Here is a 16991-nt window from a genome sequence, read left to right as displayed (position 1 = left end):
GCATAGGCTGCTAGTCATCACTTGAACACATCAAGTCAAGGTCATTAAAACTTACTACATTTAGGTTAACTGCCTATTCGGTATATTCCTCTACCCCTGAAAGAAACATGGGGCAGGGGCATCAGGTCCCTGAGCCCTCTGTGTGTGCCTTGTCCTGCACTGGTCACCCCTGCCCTGCCCTGCCCTGCCCTACCCAGGCCACGGTCAGTCACACGGTCAGATTGTGTTCTGGACAACCCAGCCTCCAACCTCCTGTGACACCCGCTTTTGTCCTTTCTGACTCTGGTGTGGGAACCTTCCTGATGCCCAATGTCCTTTCTGCCCTCTCCCTCTCCCACCCTCAGGGGCCCGGTGTCAGGTCTCTTTGCTCAGGCTTTCTGTCCGGCCCTCTCTGGCCCCAGCTCATGCCACATAGGAGGCTTCCCCATGAGGTTGGCAGGGTCCAGTGGTCACACTCACAATCCAGGCCCCAAATCTCGCTGCTCAGCTCCAGGAGCCTGGGGAACTGATCCGCCAGTTGCAACTCCACGCGTGTTCTGCAGGGGCCACTGGGACCCTCGGAGCTCGGCTCTGCACAGATCCCTCCAGGTCTCCCACTAGACCTGGCAACACTAGCCTCCTTTAGGGCAGGAGGGTGGCTCTATGTCACAGCACACTGAAAAGCAGTGCTCCAAGATCATGCACTGTCCCCCAACTTAATCTTTGCATTCGGGGGGGAAAACCCAAAACTTTCTTTCTAGCTGACTTCCCTCTCTCCCTGCCCTTTTCCAGGAAGGAACATTTTGCAAACATATCACTAAGCTATTACTCCCAAAATTTAAATTTAGAGAAACAGAGAAATGTTTATTATAGCTGGCCATCCTTTCCAGAGAATGAGCCTCTAATATTACCAAATGTTAACACGAACACACACGCACACACACACCCTCCCCTGAAGTAAGCAGGTGGATAATCAATAGTGTTCATTTGCAATCAGGATAATACATAGTCTCTGTGTTGGAGCAGAGATCTAAGCTGGTAATTGCTCTCGTGTTACTCCCCCTGGTTAACAAAGGAGCCATAGCCTGGCATTTGTTTCCATGTTAATGTTCAGCTTGTGAGCAAAAGCAACAGCAGGAAGCCAGGTGGACCGCAGGTCCATTGTGTTTGGTCTCCTGAATGCGTATGATGGGTGTGGGTGCATGCTGAAGGGTGGCTGCTCAGCTTCCCTAGATGCACAGTAGTCACCCAAGTGGGGGCCAGAGATCCCGGTGGCCCCGTCATCTTTGTAGCCATCTCTGCGTGGTCCATGCTTTGTGTGTGGTCTGTTCTGAGTGCCCTGGTCTCCTCTGCCCTCAGGTTCCACGGGATCATCTCGCGGGAGCAGGCTGACGAGCTTCTCGGAGGCGTGGAGGGCGCGTACATTCTCAGAGAGAGCCAGCGCCAGCCGGGATGCTACACGTTAGCTCTGCGGTGAGCGTGACTGTGCCCACTGTCACACTTGTCTTACGGGTGACTTCACCTTTCCCATGTTTAAATTGCTGTGAAATGTACATAGCATAACATTGACCATTTTAATTCTTTTCACACGTACAATTAGTGGCATTAAGGATATTTTCAATGTTGTACAAGCATCTCCACTATCCATTTCGGGACTTTTTGATCATCCCGAGCAGAAACTCTGAACCTATTGAGCAATCACGTTGCACCCTCCCCCCGACTTATGCTTTATTTTCCCTGGGTTTACAATGCACCCGCAGTGTGTCAGGGGCCACGCACTCCGGGGCCACGGGTGTTACCAGCAAGATGGACACCGAGGCTCTGCGCACACAGTAACGGGAGAATTGTCCGGAAGGTCGGTGCTCCCATAGCCATCTGCCCGAAACACTGAGCCAGCTGAGGGAGGAAGGCTTCGGATCAGCGGGTCCCCAGCAGTCCTGCTCAAAAGACTTCACCTCATGAGTGTGCGTGTGTGTGTATGCACATGTGTGTGCGCATGTGCGCACGTGTGTGTGCGCGTGTTCCTGAGCAGACGTGCAGTTTGTCCATGGCGTTGTCTCGGGGACCACACCGATCCAAAGAACTCCCAGTGACCCTCATGATGCTCCATGCCAGCGAGCCCTTGGAGCCAAGCCCTCGAGAGCCTTTTCCCACAAAATCACAGGCATGAAAATCAGAGCCCTTGACATGCATTCGCCGCCCTCTCCTCAGCTAGATCCCTGTATGTCATGTCATTTGTCCTCATAGCAGGCCTCTCAGATTTGGGGAAAGCATCCAATTTCAGAATTGGATTATCTTTCAAAAAAATCATTCTGTGAACTCTGGAGTTGGGAAGACCTTCACCATGGAGGGAAGGGTATCGAGGGAGACGCTTACCGGCCGGCCCACAAAGGCGTGTTCCGTGCTCCGTCTTCTAGATCGTTTGTCTATGGAAAGATCCCTCCCACATTGCAACCGGGGGTGGCTAGTTGCATGTCGTGCGTGATGCCATTAGGAGGAAGCACTTCAAAGCTGCCCAGTGCTGGGTGTGCACAGTCCTTGCCTCTCTCCCCAGCGCCCCACAGCAGGAGCTGCAGGCCCCGTGCGAACCAGGCAGGAGCCGTGAGATGTAAGGACCAAGGCCAGGGGGACAGCCAGTCCGAAAGGGAGAGGATGCTCTAAGCGAGATCCCGGGGGCGCTGGCAGTGGTGCTGCAAGCAGGGAGCTCAGCACACAGCCCCTCGTTTTCTTAGCTGGCCTGCCTGGGAGGCATGCGGGGGTGGTCAAAGCTGGAATAGGAAGGGGACTGTGGGGCCAGGCGTGGAGCTTCCCTTGCAGAGGCAATTGGCAGTACAGGGAAGGGAGCATGGGGCGTGGCTACTTCCCATGAAGAACCTTTATAAGTAAGATATATTTGTAAATCAGTGGCTACCCTCTGACTTTTACAAATGAGAATGATAAGGGCCCCAGTGGCCTTAGTGATCTCTAGGGTTAAATGACACCGTGTGTGAGCTGGGGTTAAGTTTCCAGGCGTGTAGGCTCCAGTGGGTACCCCATCTCTTCAAGTCTCAGTGCTCTTAGGAGTGAAACGGGGATAATGCCTGTGACTGTCTCCAAGGGTCTCTATGATAACCAATGGGGGGAAACCACGCCCAGTGCTCAGCCTGGTGCCTGGCAAATAGGACACGCTCAAAAAAAATGCTGGCTGCTGTTATTCACCAGTCTTACTTCTAACACTGTTTCGATGCCCCCCTGGCCCCCCTCCTCGCAGGTTTGGAAACCAGACCTTAAACTACAGGCTCTTCTACGATGGAAAACACTTCGTGGGCGAGAAGAGGTTCGAGTCCATTCACGACTTGGTCACAGATGGCCTGATAACACTGTACATAGAAACAAAAGCCTCCGAGTACATTTCCAAAATGACCACAAACCCCATCTATGAGCACATCGGATACGCCACGCTACTCAGAGAGAAGGTATCCAGGAGGCTGAGCAGGTCGAAGAACGAGGCCCGGAAAGCGAGCGTCACGAGTGAAGAGCACCCCACGGTTGAAAAGGTAAGAGGCACCTGTGGCGGAGACAGGGTCTATGTCTTTATGCTGAAAAGCCGGGTGACTGACCGTATGTGTGGTTTGCCAAGATATTGGAGGAAACCCACCGCCACCCTAAGAACTCTAGAATTTGAGTGCTTAAGGGGACCTTAGACATCTTCCAGTTCAACCCTCCCATTTTACAGATGAGGAAACTGAGACCCAGAAGTGTTCAGAGATTTGCTCAAACTCAGTCAGTCCCAGCACCCCCACAAATAATTATCTGTGGGTTTGTTTGGGATTTGAAAGGAAAAAACCCTCCATGGATGTTGTATGATGACAACAGTCACTTGCTTTTAATTGCATGAGAGACGTTACGGGCTCTGTCTAGATTGCACCCAGCTGGCCAAACCCGTGCTGTGTGTGGCAGCTTCTCGGAGGATCATGTGCACATGCGCTCCATGGGCCTGCCGGCTCGTAAAGGTGGTCTTACCTCGGTGACAGACTGTACTGACACTGGTGAGCCTTGTGGGTGACGCTGGCTACCTCCCAGAGGCTTAGAAAGACAGACTGTCTTTTGCCCCAAAGAAAGAGGATAGAAACTCCCCCGGGTGAGCGGTCAAGCTGGATGTTCCTGCGGGAGGTGGCAGGGAGATGGGATTTTCCTCTCCGGTACCTTGTGGTGTGTGTGGGGACTTGTTGGATGCGCCCCTTTTGGAACCATCTGCTTTGCCTGGTCCTGTCTGTTTGCCACTGACAGAAAGTGACAGCCGGCCAAGCCCATCAGCCCCCGAGGAGTCTGTGCCGGATGCAGCTTCTAAGGGGAGCTGGGACGGGGCAGATATAAATAAGGGGGCAGACCCCAGCACGGCTCCTTCTGGTGGTCGCTAATCCTTAATTAAACCGGAACAGAGTCCCCACCGCCCCCGTTGTCCAGTGTTAGCCAAAAGCAAGGGACCGTCAGGTGGGCTGGTGGGCTTTGGCTTTGGCAGTGGGGATGCACCAGGAAGCACGGGGAGGGGCTGAGGGGGCAGCACATCCTGTTGGCAGACTGGGGGGTGATTTCAATTGATTTGCTAATTGAGTTTGAGCACCTTGAAGAACCTTCCCAGAATCACATCGGTAGAGCAGCTGGCCCGGGAAAAAAGTAATTTGCCATTTTCTTTGGATCACGCCAGTGTCTCCAAAGCACCTGCTTATTTTGTGTTTTGTGTTTTTTCCTAAATAATTAACTTGGAAAAGGTGGGGTTTCTGATCATTTACCTTTTAACGGAGTACAGAGAGGACTTGAGTCCCAGCGTTCAGAGTCTGTTCCTGTCTGGACCAGAGCCGTTTCGTAGTCTGTTTGGGAAATCTGTTCCAAAGTCACTTAGAATAGAAAATCTGGACGCTGACCTTCCCGGCCGTGAAAAATCAGAGGATGGATTGTGAAATAAATCTCCGAAGCCGTGTTGATATTTCTGAATCAGAGAGTAATGCCACCCAGAAAGCAATCGGTTACAACTGCAGGCTGTGCACTGGCACGTGTCCGGGAGAGAGATGAGTGGGAGCGCGCACTGCGGGGGAGAGTCCAAAGCTTGGGTATTGGGGTTATTTCTCCATCCTTTTCTCCCCTGAGAAGTTCCATCAATAGACACCTATTTCTCTAGATGATATTTCTATTAGGAAACTTGTGCGACAAAATACGCCCCTCACTCTATCAGGGGTGGGGAACCCTTTTTCTGCCAGGGGCCCTTTGGATATTTATAACATCATTTGAGGGCCATACAAAATTATCAGCTTAAAAATTAGCCTGCTGTATTTGGTCAAACATTTCATTAACTCACCCCTAATGCCTTGGCAGGGCCAGACCAAATGATTTTGCAGGTTTCTGTGGCCCACGGACCAGACATTCCCCACCCCTAATATAGATCATCTTGTCTGTATTTATTAAATTTAACATTTGGAGGACATTAATAATCAGGGTACTAATCCCTTTGCATGAGCCACCAGGAAACGGTAAGGAGATGCTGAAGGAAGACGTCCATCCACACGCAGGGAAGGGTTTGGTGGACAGGTGTCAGTGTGTGGATTTGCTTGGATGCTATTGATGCCACGTGTGGCTTTCCTGGGGGCACTCCGAACACTGGGCTGGTCACTCGCTGGGGATCACTCATTCTATTGGTGGGCATGTTAAGTAAGTTGGTACAGATATACCCATTTCTCTCTGATCTGTATTGACAAGTGGCATTATTAAAAGTCTCAGTCTTGCCAGCAATTGTTTCCCTGAAGGGCAGGTCAGTGCACTGTTGCCATGGAGGCAGTGACTAGAAGAGAGGGGGCAGAAACTTGAATGGATTGACGGGGAAGTGCCCGGGGCCCTGTGTGCTTCGGTCATGGCGCGTCTTGGAGGTTTTAATGAATGGCGTGTGTACATTTTCTAATAGTTCTCCGGTTCGGACAGCCTCGCATTTCATTTTTCGGAGTTCTTAAATGTGTTTCGCCCATTCGCTTTATTGATCATTTCCAAATAATCCAGAGAGACCAGCTTCCCTGTACATCTGAGAATATTAAGTGTTAATTAGCAGAAAGTTATCACCTGCCCCCTTGGACTTGAGTGGTTTCCAGATTTCTCTCCTGTCAAGGTGGCTGGCAGTGAACTGGCCTTTAATAACTTAGATGAGGTAGAGAGATGGGGAGGGTGCAAATGAAGAAAAAGTGGTGGTTGTTAGCCAATAGCGATCTGTTTTCTCTCTGATCTTTTCGTAATTGATCTTAAAAACATTATGATGTATAAGGGCCACCATTTGGCACGTTTAATTAGAATGCCATTGCCCAGTGTAATTTCTTTCATGAAATGCATGTCAAAGTTTATTCCATAGATGGATTATCTACTGACCTGCAAACATGGACTATAAGCATCACAGGGTTTAACATTGGTTCAGACAAGCCGGGGTAGGCGGTGGACCAGCAGGTGGCCAGAGGCACTAAAGAAGTGGCAGGCCTGGCCTGTGTGGCTCAGTGGTTGAGCATTGACAGAGCAGATTGCCTCAGCCACCCTGAGAACAGTGCATCTCCAATGCACCGCGAAGCTGTGTCTGTGGCAGCATCTCCCGCAGCCTCCGCCCCGTGCAGTGCATCCCTCCCTGGGCTGAGGTCTGACTCGCTGTGGCGTCCTGAGAAGCTGGAGCCCGGGGAGGAGGGTCTTAGAGACTGTCGTGTGCAGCCCCTTTATTCTGCACAACAGGAAACTGAGGCACCCAGCTCATTCATCTTCTGTATTTTAAAGGCATCTAGAGGTCATGGCAGCTTGGATAGAAAAATGCCTTACAGTAACCTGCAGCTGAGACATTCTCTGAAAGTTTAGATACTCGAGGAACACGAGTTATATCTCCAGGACTCTCGTGTGCATGACTGAGACGTGGGAAATGCATTCAGACAGCAATTAGAGGAGAAGGTGGCCCAGCAGTCGGGGCCCAGCCGGACATGGACACACATCCACTGGCATTTCCCAGAGAATTGGGTTAACAGGGATTTCCCCAGGGCTGGCAGTGGCCGAAGCAGTTAGCTCCCCGGTGCTGAAGGGACTAGGGGAAGATGCTGGGGTTACTAGAGTCTGATGAGGGCTGGAATGGGGGCTCCCATACAGGGGGAGGGGCTCTCACAGGAAAAGGGCCCCTCAGTCAAGCAAGGTTCCAGCCCTGTAGCCACTGACCTGCACCCAAGAGGGAGGGGCAGGGGAGAAATAAGTCTAACTTTTCCCTCCTTGCACCCTTTGACTTCCTGCCTGTACCTCCCACCCACAAAGCCCCTGGAAGCCAGAGGACAAAGGAGAGGAGCAGGGATGCAGTGGAAGCTGGACAGTGGGTGGAGCATGAACCAGGGCGGGGGAGCAAGGCAGAGAGTAACCGAGGCAGGAAGTGCTGAGCAATTCTCCCGCTGTGTGTGTTAGCCTTGTTCAGATGTCAAGGTCACTGGGTTCAGAAGCCAAATTTGGCCTGAATGCAAGGTGATGGCGAGGCAGCTCTTCCTGGAGGCTCCGCGGGTGTGCCCTGCTGGAGGGGGTCTTGGTCCCGGGGGTGGAGAGGCTTTGGGACTTCACTCAGGGCAGTTGATTCAGACCCGGTGTTGCCCTCGCCCTGCACCAAGCAGAGGTGCCACATTCCTTTGCCAAAGAAGCGCCGCGTTGTTCATGCAGAAAGCCTTGAGGAGCTGAAAAAGACCCCTGGCAGTACAGGATCGGGAAAACCTGTAGACTTGCTCCTCGGAAGGCCCCTTGGAAGTACCATGTGACTGACATAACCGGCCTGTTCGCAGGCGTCAAGGATGAATGACCATAAGCATAACTTCGCTAGTAAGTGTGACAGGTGCAGTAATGGCTCTGCCCATCCATCTCCCGGCTCACGCACGGGTCATAAAATGGAATGGGATAGAATGCTGTAGGAATGGCTTTGAACTTAGATTACATTTGCTCATGAAACCAGCCTTACCAAGCAAGCGAGCGTTATCTTGCATCAGAATCCCCTGATGGTGTGGGATTTATCATGCAGCGAGAAGAATAGCTGCTTCGGTTAGGTCAGGGGTTCCCAGACTGGCTGCCGGCTAGACTCAGCCTGGGAGCTTTTAAGAAATACCTAGGTTTGCCCTTCCTGGTTCATTGAATCAGAGCCCCCGCTGGCCACCTTCAGGAGGCGAGATTTTTAAGGTTCCCCAGGTGATTGCAAAGTTCTCAACCCCTGGTTCAAGGAAAGGTCGGACGGGGAAGCAAGGCTGTCGGACACTTGGGGGAGCATTTTCTTTTAAGGATGCCTGTTCCCTCTCCTTGCATGCTTTTGTTCTTTCTGTGAACCCTCTATGTTCTAACGGAGGCCCTGGCGTTCTTTCCCTCCCGCTGCCGTCACCTAAGTCCTCCAAGAGAACACTGTTGAGAGAGTGGGCCTGGTGGGGCAGGTTTCCTGAGATGGGGTCAGAGGATGGCTCTGTGCCTTCTTCCTGGCTGCTTTTCCAAGGCCGTTGGCTAAAACTGAAACGATGGGGGGACACTGACTGTAGTAAGAGAGAGAGACTTTCGTGAAAGAACAAGGAAACGTGGGTGTCTCTTCCTTAGGGTCCAGCCGGTGGCTCTTCGTGACACCGTTTCCAGGGCTGTGATTCTCGCCCTTGGCCGCCCACTGGATCTACTGGGGAGTTTTCAAAAATGCAGATGCCTAGACTGCACCCCCTCCGGCCCCCACCCTTGCCGCTGAAAATCAGACTTAACGACTTGGGATAAGGCCTGGGCGTCTGGATTTTAGGTGCTCCAGGTGATTCTGATATGCACCTGATGCTGAGGACCCTCCTATAGAAGAGTAATTAGAAGTGAGTTATCTTTGATCAGAAAGCTTCTCTTTTGACCTGTCCCCCACTATCAGTGGAACAGAAAGAGCGTTATCTTAATACATCCAGTGTGTGTCTGAATAAGATAGGCCAGATTGCCTTGTTCATTTCCCTCCAAAATCTCTGGAAATTGAGACGCAGTCCTTGCTGGTCTCTTCTATGCGAGTAGTGTCATCTAGTGGCAGGGAAGGGAGTTACATGCTGGCGACTCTCAAAGGACCACAGATGTGGGAGTAATGAGCAAGAACAAATTTCCAGCAATGAAGCCATTGAATTGTCCCCGCTTCCTCGGGTTTTATAGCACTGAGCAGGCTGTGCCATGGCGATGGGGTGTCTCTTTGTGGTTTGAGTTTATTCTTTGCATAAGCAGGTGGGCAGTTCTGCCAGCCTGGCTGCTTGTACATAAATATGGTCCCACTGATCTGATTCACTGCGATTCTGGGCCAGAGGTTCTCAAACCTTTTGGTCTCTGAGCCCCCTCATGCTTGTAAGATGACTGAGACTCCACCTAGCTTTTACATATACAGCTGCTGGTATTTAATGTAATAGAAAGTAAAATCGAGGAAAAAATTAAATCTTTTTATTATTTTAAACATAACAGTATTAAATCCATCATGTGTTTATGTAAATAACATATTTTGTGGGAAATGAGTCCATTTTCCAAAATGAAAAAAATTTGTGAGGATAGTGGCATTGTTTTATATGTGTGTAAATCTCTTTAGTGTCTCCCTTAATAGCAACAGCTGGATTCGCACATCTGCTTCTGTATTCAGTCACTGCTAATATATTGTTTGGTTTGTAGTATAGGAAGATGCTCTGTCCTCTCACACAGGTGTGTCACTGGGAAAAGGAAGAATGTTTTTTATAGCCTTTTTAGGTCAATGTGGTTGTTATTCTTTTTCATCACAGAAGAAAACATAACAAATGGCACTTTCTTAATGTCAACCAGTGGGAGAGGCAATTAATAACAATAGTTTGACTTTGGGGCCTCTCTGGAAAGACATTGGGGTGCCCCAAATATTGGTGGACCACACCTTGCGGCGAACTGGTGCTCTGGTTGGACCTTTGATGGGTGAAAAGCACCCTTTTTAGAGACGTTTCTGTTTGCATATCTTCAGGGAGATGCTTGGGAGGAAGTATCCCGCCACCTTTTATCTCCTTTGACTGTGGGAGGTGAATGATCTGTAGACAAGGACTGCTGTCACCTGCAGGGACTGCAGTTTGCCCTGGTTACGACCTCCCACCAAGGGTCACCAGCACTGAGCCTGGGGCCTGTGTCATTTGAAAATACGTCTCCAGGCCGTTCTGACATATATATATATACGCACAATAAGGTGCCAGTGGCCTGGCCTCTCTCTCTTCCCCCACACAGATGAGAAACAGGCCCCAAGCTCAAGGTGACAGGGCCGCAATGAACACTGGGATGAGACACAATTGTAGGGAACCCCATGTCTGCCTTTCTTGGCCTAGCACAGGGTGTCACCCCCTTGCTTACTTCTCCAGTCTCTTCCCACCCTCTTTGTGTCCATCTAGTTAGGACTTCCCCATCCCCTCACAGTGAAGACCTGCCATTTTTGCCCCTAGAACCCATGTGCCCTCTTCAGGAAATGACCTCAGAGCCCTCTCCCCTCCCTTCCTCCCTCCTTTAGTGCATGTGCTTCTGGTGGAGTCAAACCTGTCCCCTAATCCCAGAGGTTGGTTTGTGGTTCAGGGATGACCCCGTGGGTCACATGCCCTGGCCACTGTGGTTGGTTCCAGGATGCGGTCATGTCAGAGCCAATGAAACCAACAGACGTTCACTGTGAGTCAAGGAAAGAGGCCTCTTGCCCTTTGTCTGCTGGGCTGGGTTTAGCGGGAAGTAGAGTCTGGATGGCTGAAGCCTGCTCGCTCCCACATGGAGCAGAGAAAGTGCAGCCTGGACATGAAGAGAGACTGAGTCCCGGGGACTTTGTCTGAGCCTCTAAGGAAGCTGCCGCTGGGGCCCGCTCCCTCCGTGATGTTAGTCAATTAACTCCTGTTTGGCTTTCAATATGGGTGGTGGGAACGTTCAAGTTCAGTTTAGATGCCTGCTGTCTTTACAATCAGAACAACTCTGAATCCTCCCACCCCCACCGGCTGCCCCTCACCCTCTTATCCTGCGCTCCCTGCTCACCTTACCTGTCCCATGACTGAGAAAGCTCAGATATTCTGATTAGGCTTCATTTCGGTTTTCATTAACTAAACCACACTGTCCCCCTTTAACACGGTGATGTGCAAGTAGGAAAAGGAACATCTGGGAAGACATGGGAAGCCCCCTGACCACTTCTGTGTATATCTCTCCCTCTCTTACCCCCTGGCTCAGAACAAGTGTGTTTGTAGACTCTTGATAATTACATTCTCTTACTTAAGATGAAGAGAATACATACAAGAGTCCTATGAACCCTGGTAAACCAGAACTGTATCTACTCATGATATTGCCAGGAAACCTTTCTCAACAAAATGGAAAGAAGTATCGCCCCATCTGCAGTGTTGGGTCTGGCCAAAGATCCAGCAAGAGACCTCCCGGGTTATCATGGAAACAGATGAGATAAGTGGGGAACCTGCAGACCATGAAGAAAGAAAGGTCAAAATCCCACCTGCTACCTTCATGAATGAAAAGCTTCATCTATAAGAATTTGTGGGTCCCCCCCTCCGCCCCCCACCCCAGGTCAGCTGTGGGAAGAGAAAGGGTTTTGTTTTCTGAGTAATTGCCTTTGACATTCATGGAAATGAGACTGCCAAGGCTACCCAGAAGGTGATTTGTTTTCGTTGCCTCTGGAACAGGTTGCAGATCTGGCATTACTCATCCCTCAATAATGAAATGTCTGGCTGGGTTTTATGATGATCGCTTAGAAATGTCTCTCCTTACACAGAACTTTGAAGTTTCCAGAAAGTTAATATTTCACTTTGTACTTAGTCCCTCCCCACTCGTGGAGCTAACAAAGTCCAACCAGCTGTAGAGTGCATTCAAGTTTACAAATGCAGCGTTTACTGCTCTCAGGTGATTGGGTGGCTTAAAAAAAATAATGAGCCCTGGCTGGTCTGGTTCAGTGGTTAGTTAGAGTGTTGGCCCTCAGACTGAAGGGTTGAGGGTTCGATTCCTGTTCAAAGGCACATACCTTGGTTTCAGGTTTGATCCCTGGCCGAGGTTGGGGTGTGAACGGGAGGCAACCCATCGATGTGTTTCTCTCACATCAATGTTTCTCTCTTTATCTCCCCCCTCCTCCTTCCTTCCACTCTCTCTAAAAGAAATCAATGGGAAAAAATATCCTCGGGATAAAAAAAATTACAAAGAAGTTAAACCACTGTCATTTGCAATAGATCCTTCTTTAATACTCACATTGAGAGTCAGAAATAAGACAGAAGTGTGAGCCCTGCAAGATCCAGCATGCCTTTAACAGAGTAAGGGCAGCTAAACTTATCACAGAAATCATAATTCCACAGGAGGCAACTCATTATAAAGGGACTTCTATTATTTTGAATCCTGTATGATTTTAGGAAAGTTATCACTTAAAAAACCTTTACACGTATCAAACATGGCATAGTTTGTAATCCATTATAATCCTACATCATTTTATTCGGCTTGGTAACAATCTTTACGTTTCGGGTTCTCTATCAGCAAGGAAGCAAGAAAATCGAGGCCCCGGAGGCCCGGTGGTTTGCCCAGGGCCACAGAACTAGTAACTGCAGGTCCTGCCGCTAGTAACTCCTTTAGCTTCATAGCTGCTGGCCTTCCCACCCTCCCACGCTGACCAAGGAAACGGATTTGCTCTGCCTCTAATTCAAAAGCTTCTAAACAAAACAGTACCAGTATCAGGACCCAGTCTCTCTGTGGTGTGATCCTAACCATCTTCTGCTCCTGACTCATTTGTTCTTATGAGGAAACAGGTGTGGCTAAGGGAGTGGCCCAAAGAAGACCAGCGTTCATGGCCTACCTCTGGGGCGGGAGGAAGGAAGGAATTGTTCCAAGTGGCTCGTTGTCTGTGTAACATTTTTACTGTAATCTTTGGAACTAGAGGAAAATCCATTAGGTGGGAAACATAGAAATGATTTAGACTGAACCAAATGAAACTGTTGACCTTCGATAGTTTTGTGTGTTTTTTACCTACAAAAATGGCCATTTCATATGGTTCACACTAACAGCTATTTCATATGAGTGCTCAGCACCCACTCAGCACACTGTGGGTGTTCAGTAACGTCTAGAACAGGGATGCCGATGGACAGGAACCCAGATTCTAAAGGGCCAGGCAGGGCGATTTGTCAGAGTAATAGTATACATGGGCACTAGGTGGCAGGTCTTTGTAAATTTTCTAAGAACTGGTAACTATTACACCATTCGTGAGTGAGTGTGTGTGTGTGTGTGTGGGTGTGTGTGTGTGTGTGTGATATCCATAGCAAACCCCATATCAGCTGTCAGGGGCAAACACCTTGAGGGTTTGTTTGTTAATGGTTAGCTAGTTTGACATAATCTCCCCCATTCTACACGCAGCACAGTGTTCTGAACCCCCTACCAAATTACTGCTCAATAGCGAAGCCGATGGGTCCAACACCTTTCTTGTGCTTCCAGCCAAGGTCACCTGGGTTCATTTCTCATGCATAGTCATCATTCTGCCACTGTCCCTCGAGGCTGTGCCAGCCTGAGGACGCCCGGCCGAGGCAGCGCCCAGGGCTGGCTGTTCAGGAGGTCTGCAGTCTATTCAAGGGCAGGCTCCCCGAGTTTTCAGTTAACCCCTCCCCCATCTTCCTGCCCTTGGGCTGCTTTACTGCATCTTAGATATGTCACGTGAGAGAAGGCACTGTAAGGAAGTTAAAGTCAAGACAGAGCTGGGCTTGTGCATAGAGGAAGCTGAGGCCAGTGGTTAAAATCACTGGGTCTCAAGCAGCTGCGCTCCCGGCGCCCTGACCACTAGGAAGTGACTGCTGAGACGACCAAAGCTCATTGGTGACGGTGCCTTCCCAGCTTTATGTCCTCGTCTCCAGAGTAGACGAGGCAGGAACCTTCCGGCTCAGAGACGGTGAGCTGAAAGTTAAAAATAGCTGTTTGAGGAGAAAATGCTCAGAAGTGTGTATGGATATTCTGCATGCAAACGCCTATGAAGGCAGGTACATGGCTGTGTGTCTGAACCACGTGGGAAGATGATGGGGAAGGTCATCGGAGCGGGTGAGTCCAACTTCTGGACCATGGTCTATATGAGAGCATCTCTTGTTATTACCACGGCCACATTAAAAAGAAAAACAGCTTTGATTTAGGGTGGTGAACACACAATACAGTGTACCGATGATGTATTATAGAATTGTATCCTTGAAACCTACATAATTTTATTAACCAATGTCACCCCAATAAATTTTTTAAAAATGAAAGAAAAAGAAAGCAGCTATTTAAAAAATGGCCCACATTCTGGTCTTTCCTTTTCGAAGGGAAGATCTAAGAGAAAGCTGTTTTAACCAGAGCTCTGTGTGATGCGCAGAAAACAGAACTTGCAGTCAAATGTTTGGTGACCATTAGCGTGGAGACTGCAAAACAGGGGTATATTTTTATGCCACATATGGAAATAAAATGCCCTATTGTCATAGAAGAATGTGTGGAGTTCTCCTTTAAAATGTATATATGCAATTTCTTTTTAAATCACCGAGTAAAGGTCAAAGTTCCTATTCTCTTTGTATTAGTTTCCCAAGTGAGGATTTTTGAGGTGGCTTTCTCTTTGGGAATATATGTATTAGTTTTATTTTAAACACAATTCTAGCCCTGCCTCATTGTTATTGATTTGTTTTTTTAAAAATGGTCACTGAGTGGGGCTGGAGAGGTACACTTAAGAGCATGGACAGCTGTTAGAGGGATGGGGGGCTGGATGCAAAAGGTGAAGGGATTAAGCAAAAAAAAAATCACAAATTAATTAATTTATTTTTTTTTAAAAAAAGAGGGTGGGCCTCCTGCCCAGGCCAGCTCTGTCCCTTCTGTCTACATGGCCTGGGGTGGGCCATTTAACCTCTCCCAGCCTGAGCATCCCTTTAAAGTGACACGATGTATGTGAAGTACATGCAGGCACACCTACCAGGTGTGCAAAAATCCCAGCCCCGGGGGCATTACTCAGTTAGAAGGGAGTTCCAGAATCCACTAAAGTCTCTGACAGTGCTATTTCCCACGTGGTGCAGGTCCAATCTGAAAGGTGTTTCCACGTCTAGTAGATGGCTGTTCTCTCTGGCTGTGGTTATAATGTAAGTGACTCTTCATTGATAGAGTAATGGTCTCAGCTGGGATTTTCCTCCTCAGATTGAAGGGAGAAAAAATACTACTTACTGATGTTTTCAAAAAGGGGAAATCAAACAAATTAGTAAACTGCTTGCTTGATACAGATAAGCCCTTTGGAATCATGTAGTGTTTTCATGAGATGTTAAGGCTGTTCCCCGTGGTCCAATAAATGTGTATTTTATCAAGATGAATAGCTTCCTTTTGTGCAGGATTTCTCAGTGGGGTCCTGCAGACCAGGACTCTTCCAGAAGGCTCAGAGCTGAGTGGTCCCCACCCTCATTCGTCCACAGACCCCTTCCATGCTGTGCATCTCTCAGGGTTGGTGTTCTGAGAACACGTTCTGGGGAAAGTGGGACCAAAGGAAATGAAAACGAGAAGAAAGGTTTCCATGTTCCAGGGTCAGCTTCGGAACTTGCACTGTATGGTTCCTTTTTACACATTTGCCTTGTTCACTCCACTTCCTCCCTCGGTCTGCTGCAGGCCATGTTCTTGACTTGGGCCTGTCCGTACAACAGGCCACAGCTCTCAGTTATACAAAATGTGATGGGAAAGATCTTGGTACTGAAATAGGAGCACAAGGGAATGCCTTCGTTTCCAGAATAATAGACCTTCAGCACGCAGAACGGAGGGAAGTAGGCCGTGATACTCACATTTATTTCATGCTTTTTAGGTTCCATTCTTACATCAAAAATGCTGTCCCACATACGTATCACAAATGTCGAGTTTAGTGTTTTCCAAGAGCAATACTATTTGACTAAACAGACTCAGACAACTTCAAAAATATGTCAGAAGTGTAACATGAGACTACTTTTTACCTTAGTAGTTTAGAAGTTGGCAGAGACTTATCTGAACGAGCAAAACATTTGGCCAAAGAAGTCAAAGCAGGGATATCAGTCTTTTTAGAACCAAACCCAATCAGGTGATTAAACAAGAGTGAAATGTTCTGTAAACAGAGGGATGGCTGAAGCTAGATTGAGAGTTTCTTTTTGTTTTGTTGTTTGGTTTTGGTTTGACTTTTGCTTTGATATCTTACACCACTCATACAAAATCTACTTTATAAGTTGAGAAATTGATGATCTTTGACAACCTACATCATAACTCAGCCATTTTACACCTTTTGGAACAAAGCATGAGTTACACATACAAATACACTCTCTCTTACACACACACACACACACACACACACACACACACACACACCTTTCTCAGGGTTTAGTTGCCTGGAGTGTGTGATTGGGTTCTATGACACTAAAACTTTGAGATCAGGACTTGGGTGGGTATTAGCATAGGCTTATTTTTTTTCAATTTAATATCTTTTCATTAAATTGATTGGAATGACATTGGTCAACATAACATGTAGATTTCAGGTGTGGGTTTCTATGTTATAAGCATAGGCTTACACAAAATCGTGCTTTGGAAATTTGAGTTTTAAATTTGTTGTGACTAGATTAAATTCAGATGTTTATATTACACATAAATTTGAAAATGTATATGTAACAGCATGATAGGCTTTAATGCTATGTGTGAAGTTTATCATGTGGTAGAGGTCTTTGTATAATTGGCATGTTGTGTAATGATTCATAGCTATACCCTCGCTTTCATATGATTTGTGCTATAATTTGTTGGAGTTAATTTAAGAGCTCAGTTTAAAATATAAGCACACCATTTCTAGGAGAAAGTAAATCCACTTTGGGATTCTCCCCTTTATTATTTCTTTTACAAAAATCTTTACTGTTGAAAGTATTGCAGATGTCCCCTTTGTACCTCTCACTCAACCAGACCAATGTTTAACCCCTTTTAGCCCTCCATCCCCCCTGCTGCAGGCCTTTACTACACTATTTCTGTGTCCATGGGTTATGCATACATGTATACATGTTCTT

At 48.2% G+C, this 16991-nt stretch overlaps 1 protein-coding gene across 1 annotated transcript in view; it reads left to right on the top strand.

Annotated features, from left to right (window-relative positions):
• The window catches only part of CHN2 (chimerin 2), a 122714-nt gene that overhangs the window by 53731 nt on the left and 51992 nt on the right, over positions 1 to 16991 (top strand). Inside the window, exons 5-6 of the mRNA XM_005862954.2 lie at positions 1339 to 1452; positions 3230 to 3515. Coding sequence (XP_005863016.2) covers positions 1339 to 1452; positions 3230 to 3515 — 400 coding nt within the window. The remainder of the gene's footprint in view (positions 1 to 1338; positions 1453 to 3229; positions 3516 to 16991) is intronic.

Source organism: Myotis brandtii, unplaced genomic scaffold (assembly GCF_000412655.1).
Source record: "Myotis brandtii unplaced genomic scaffold, ASM41265v1 scaffold17, whole genome shotgun sequence".
Classification (NCBI taxonomy): domain Eukaryota; kingdom Metazoa; phylum Chordata; class Mammalia; order Chiroptera; family Vespertilionidae; genus Myotis; species Myotis brandtii.
The sequence above is the reverse complement of the archived record's forward strand: the minus strand, read 5'-3'. Positions and strand labels throughout refer to the sequence as shown.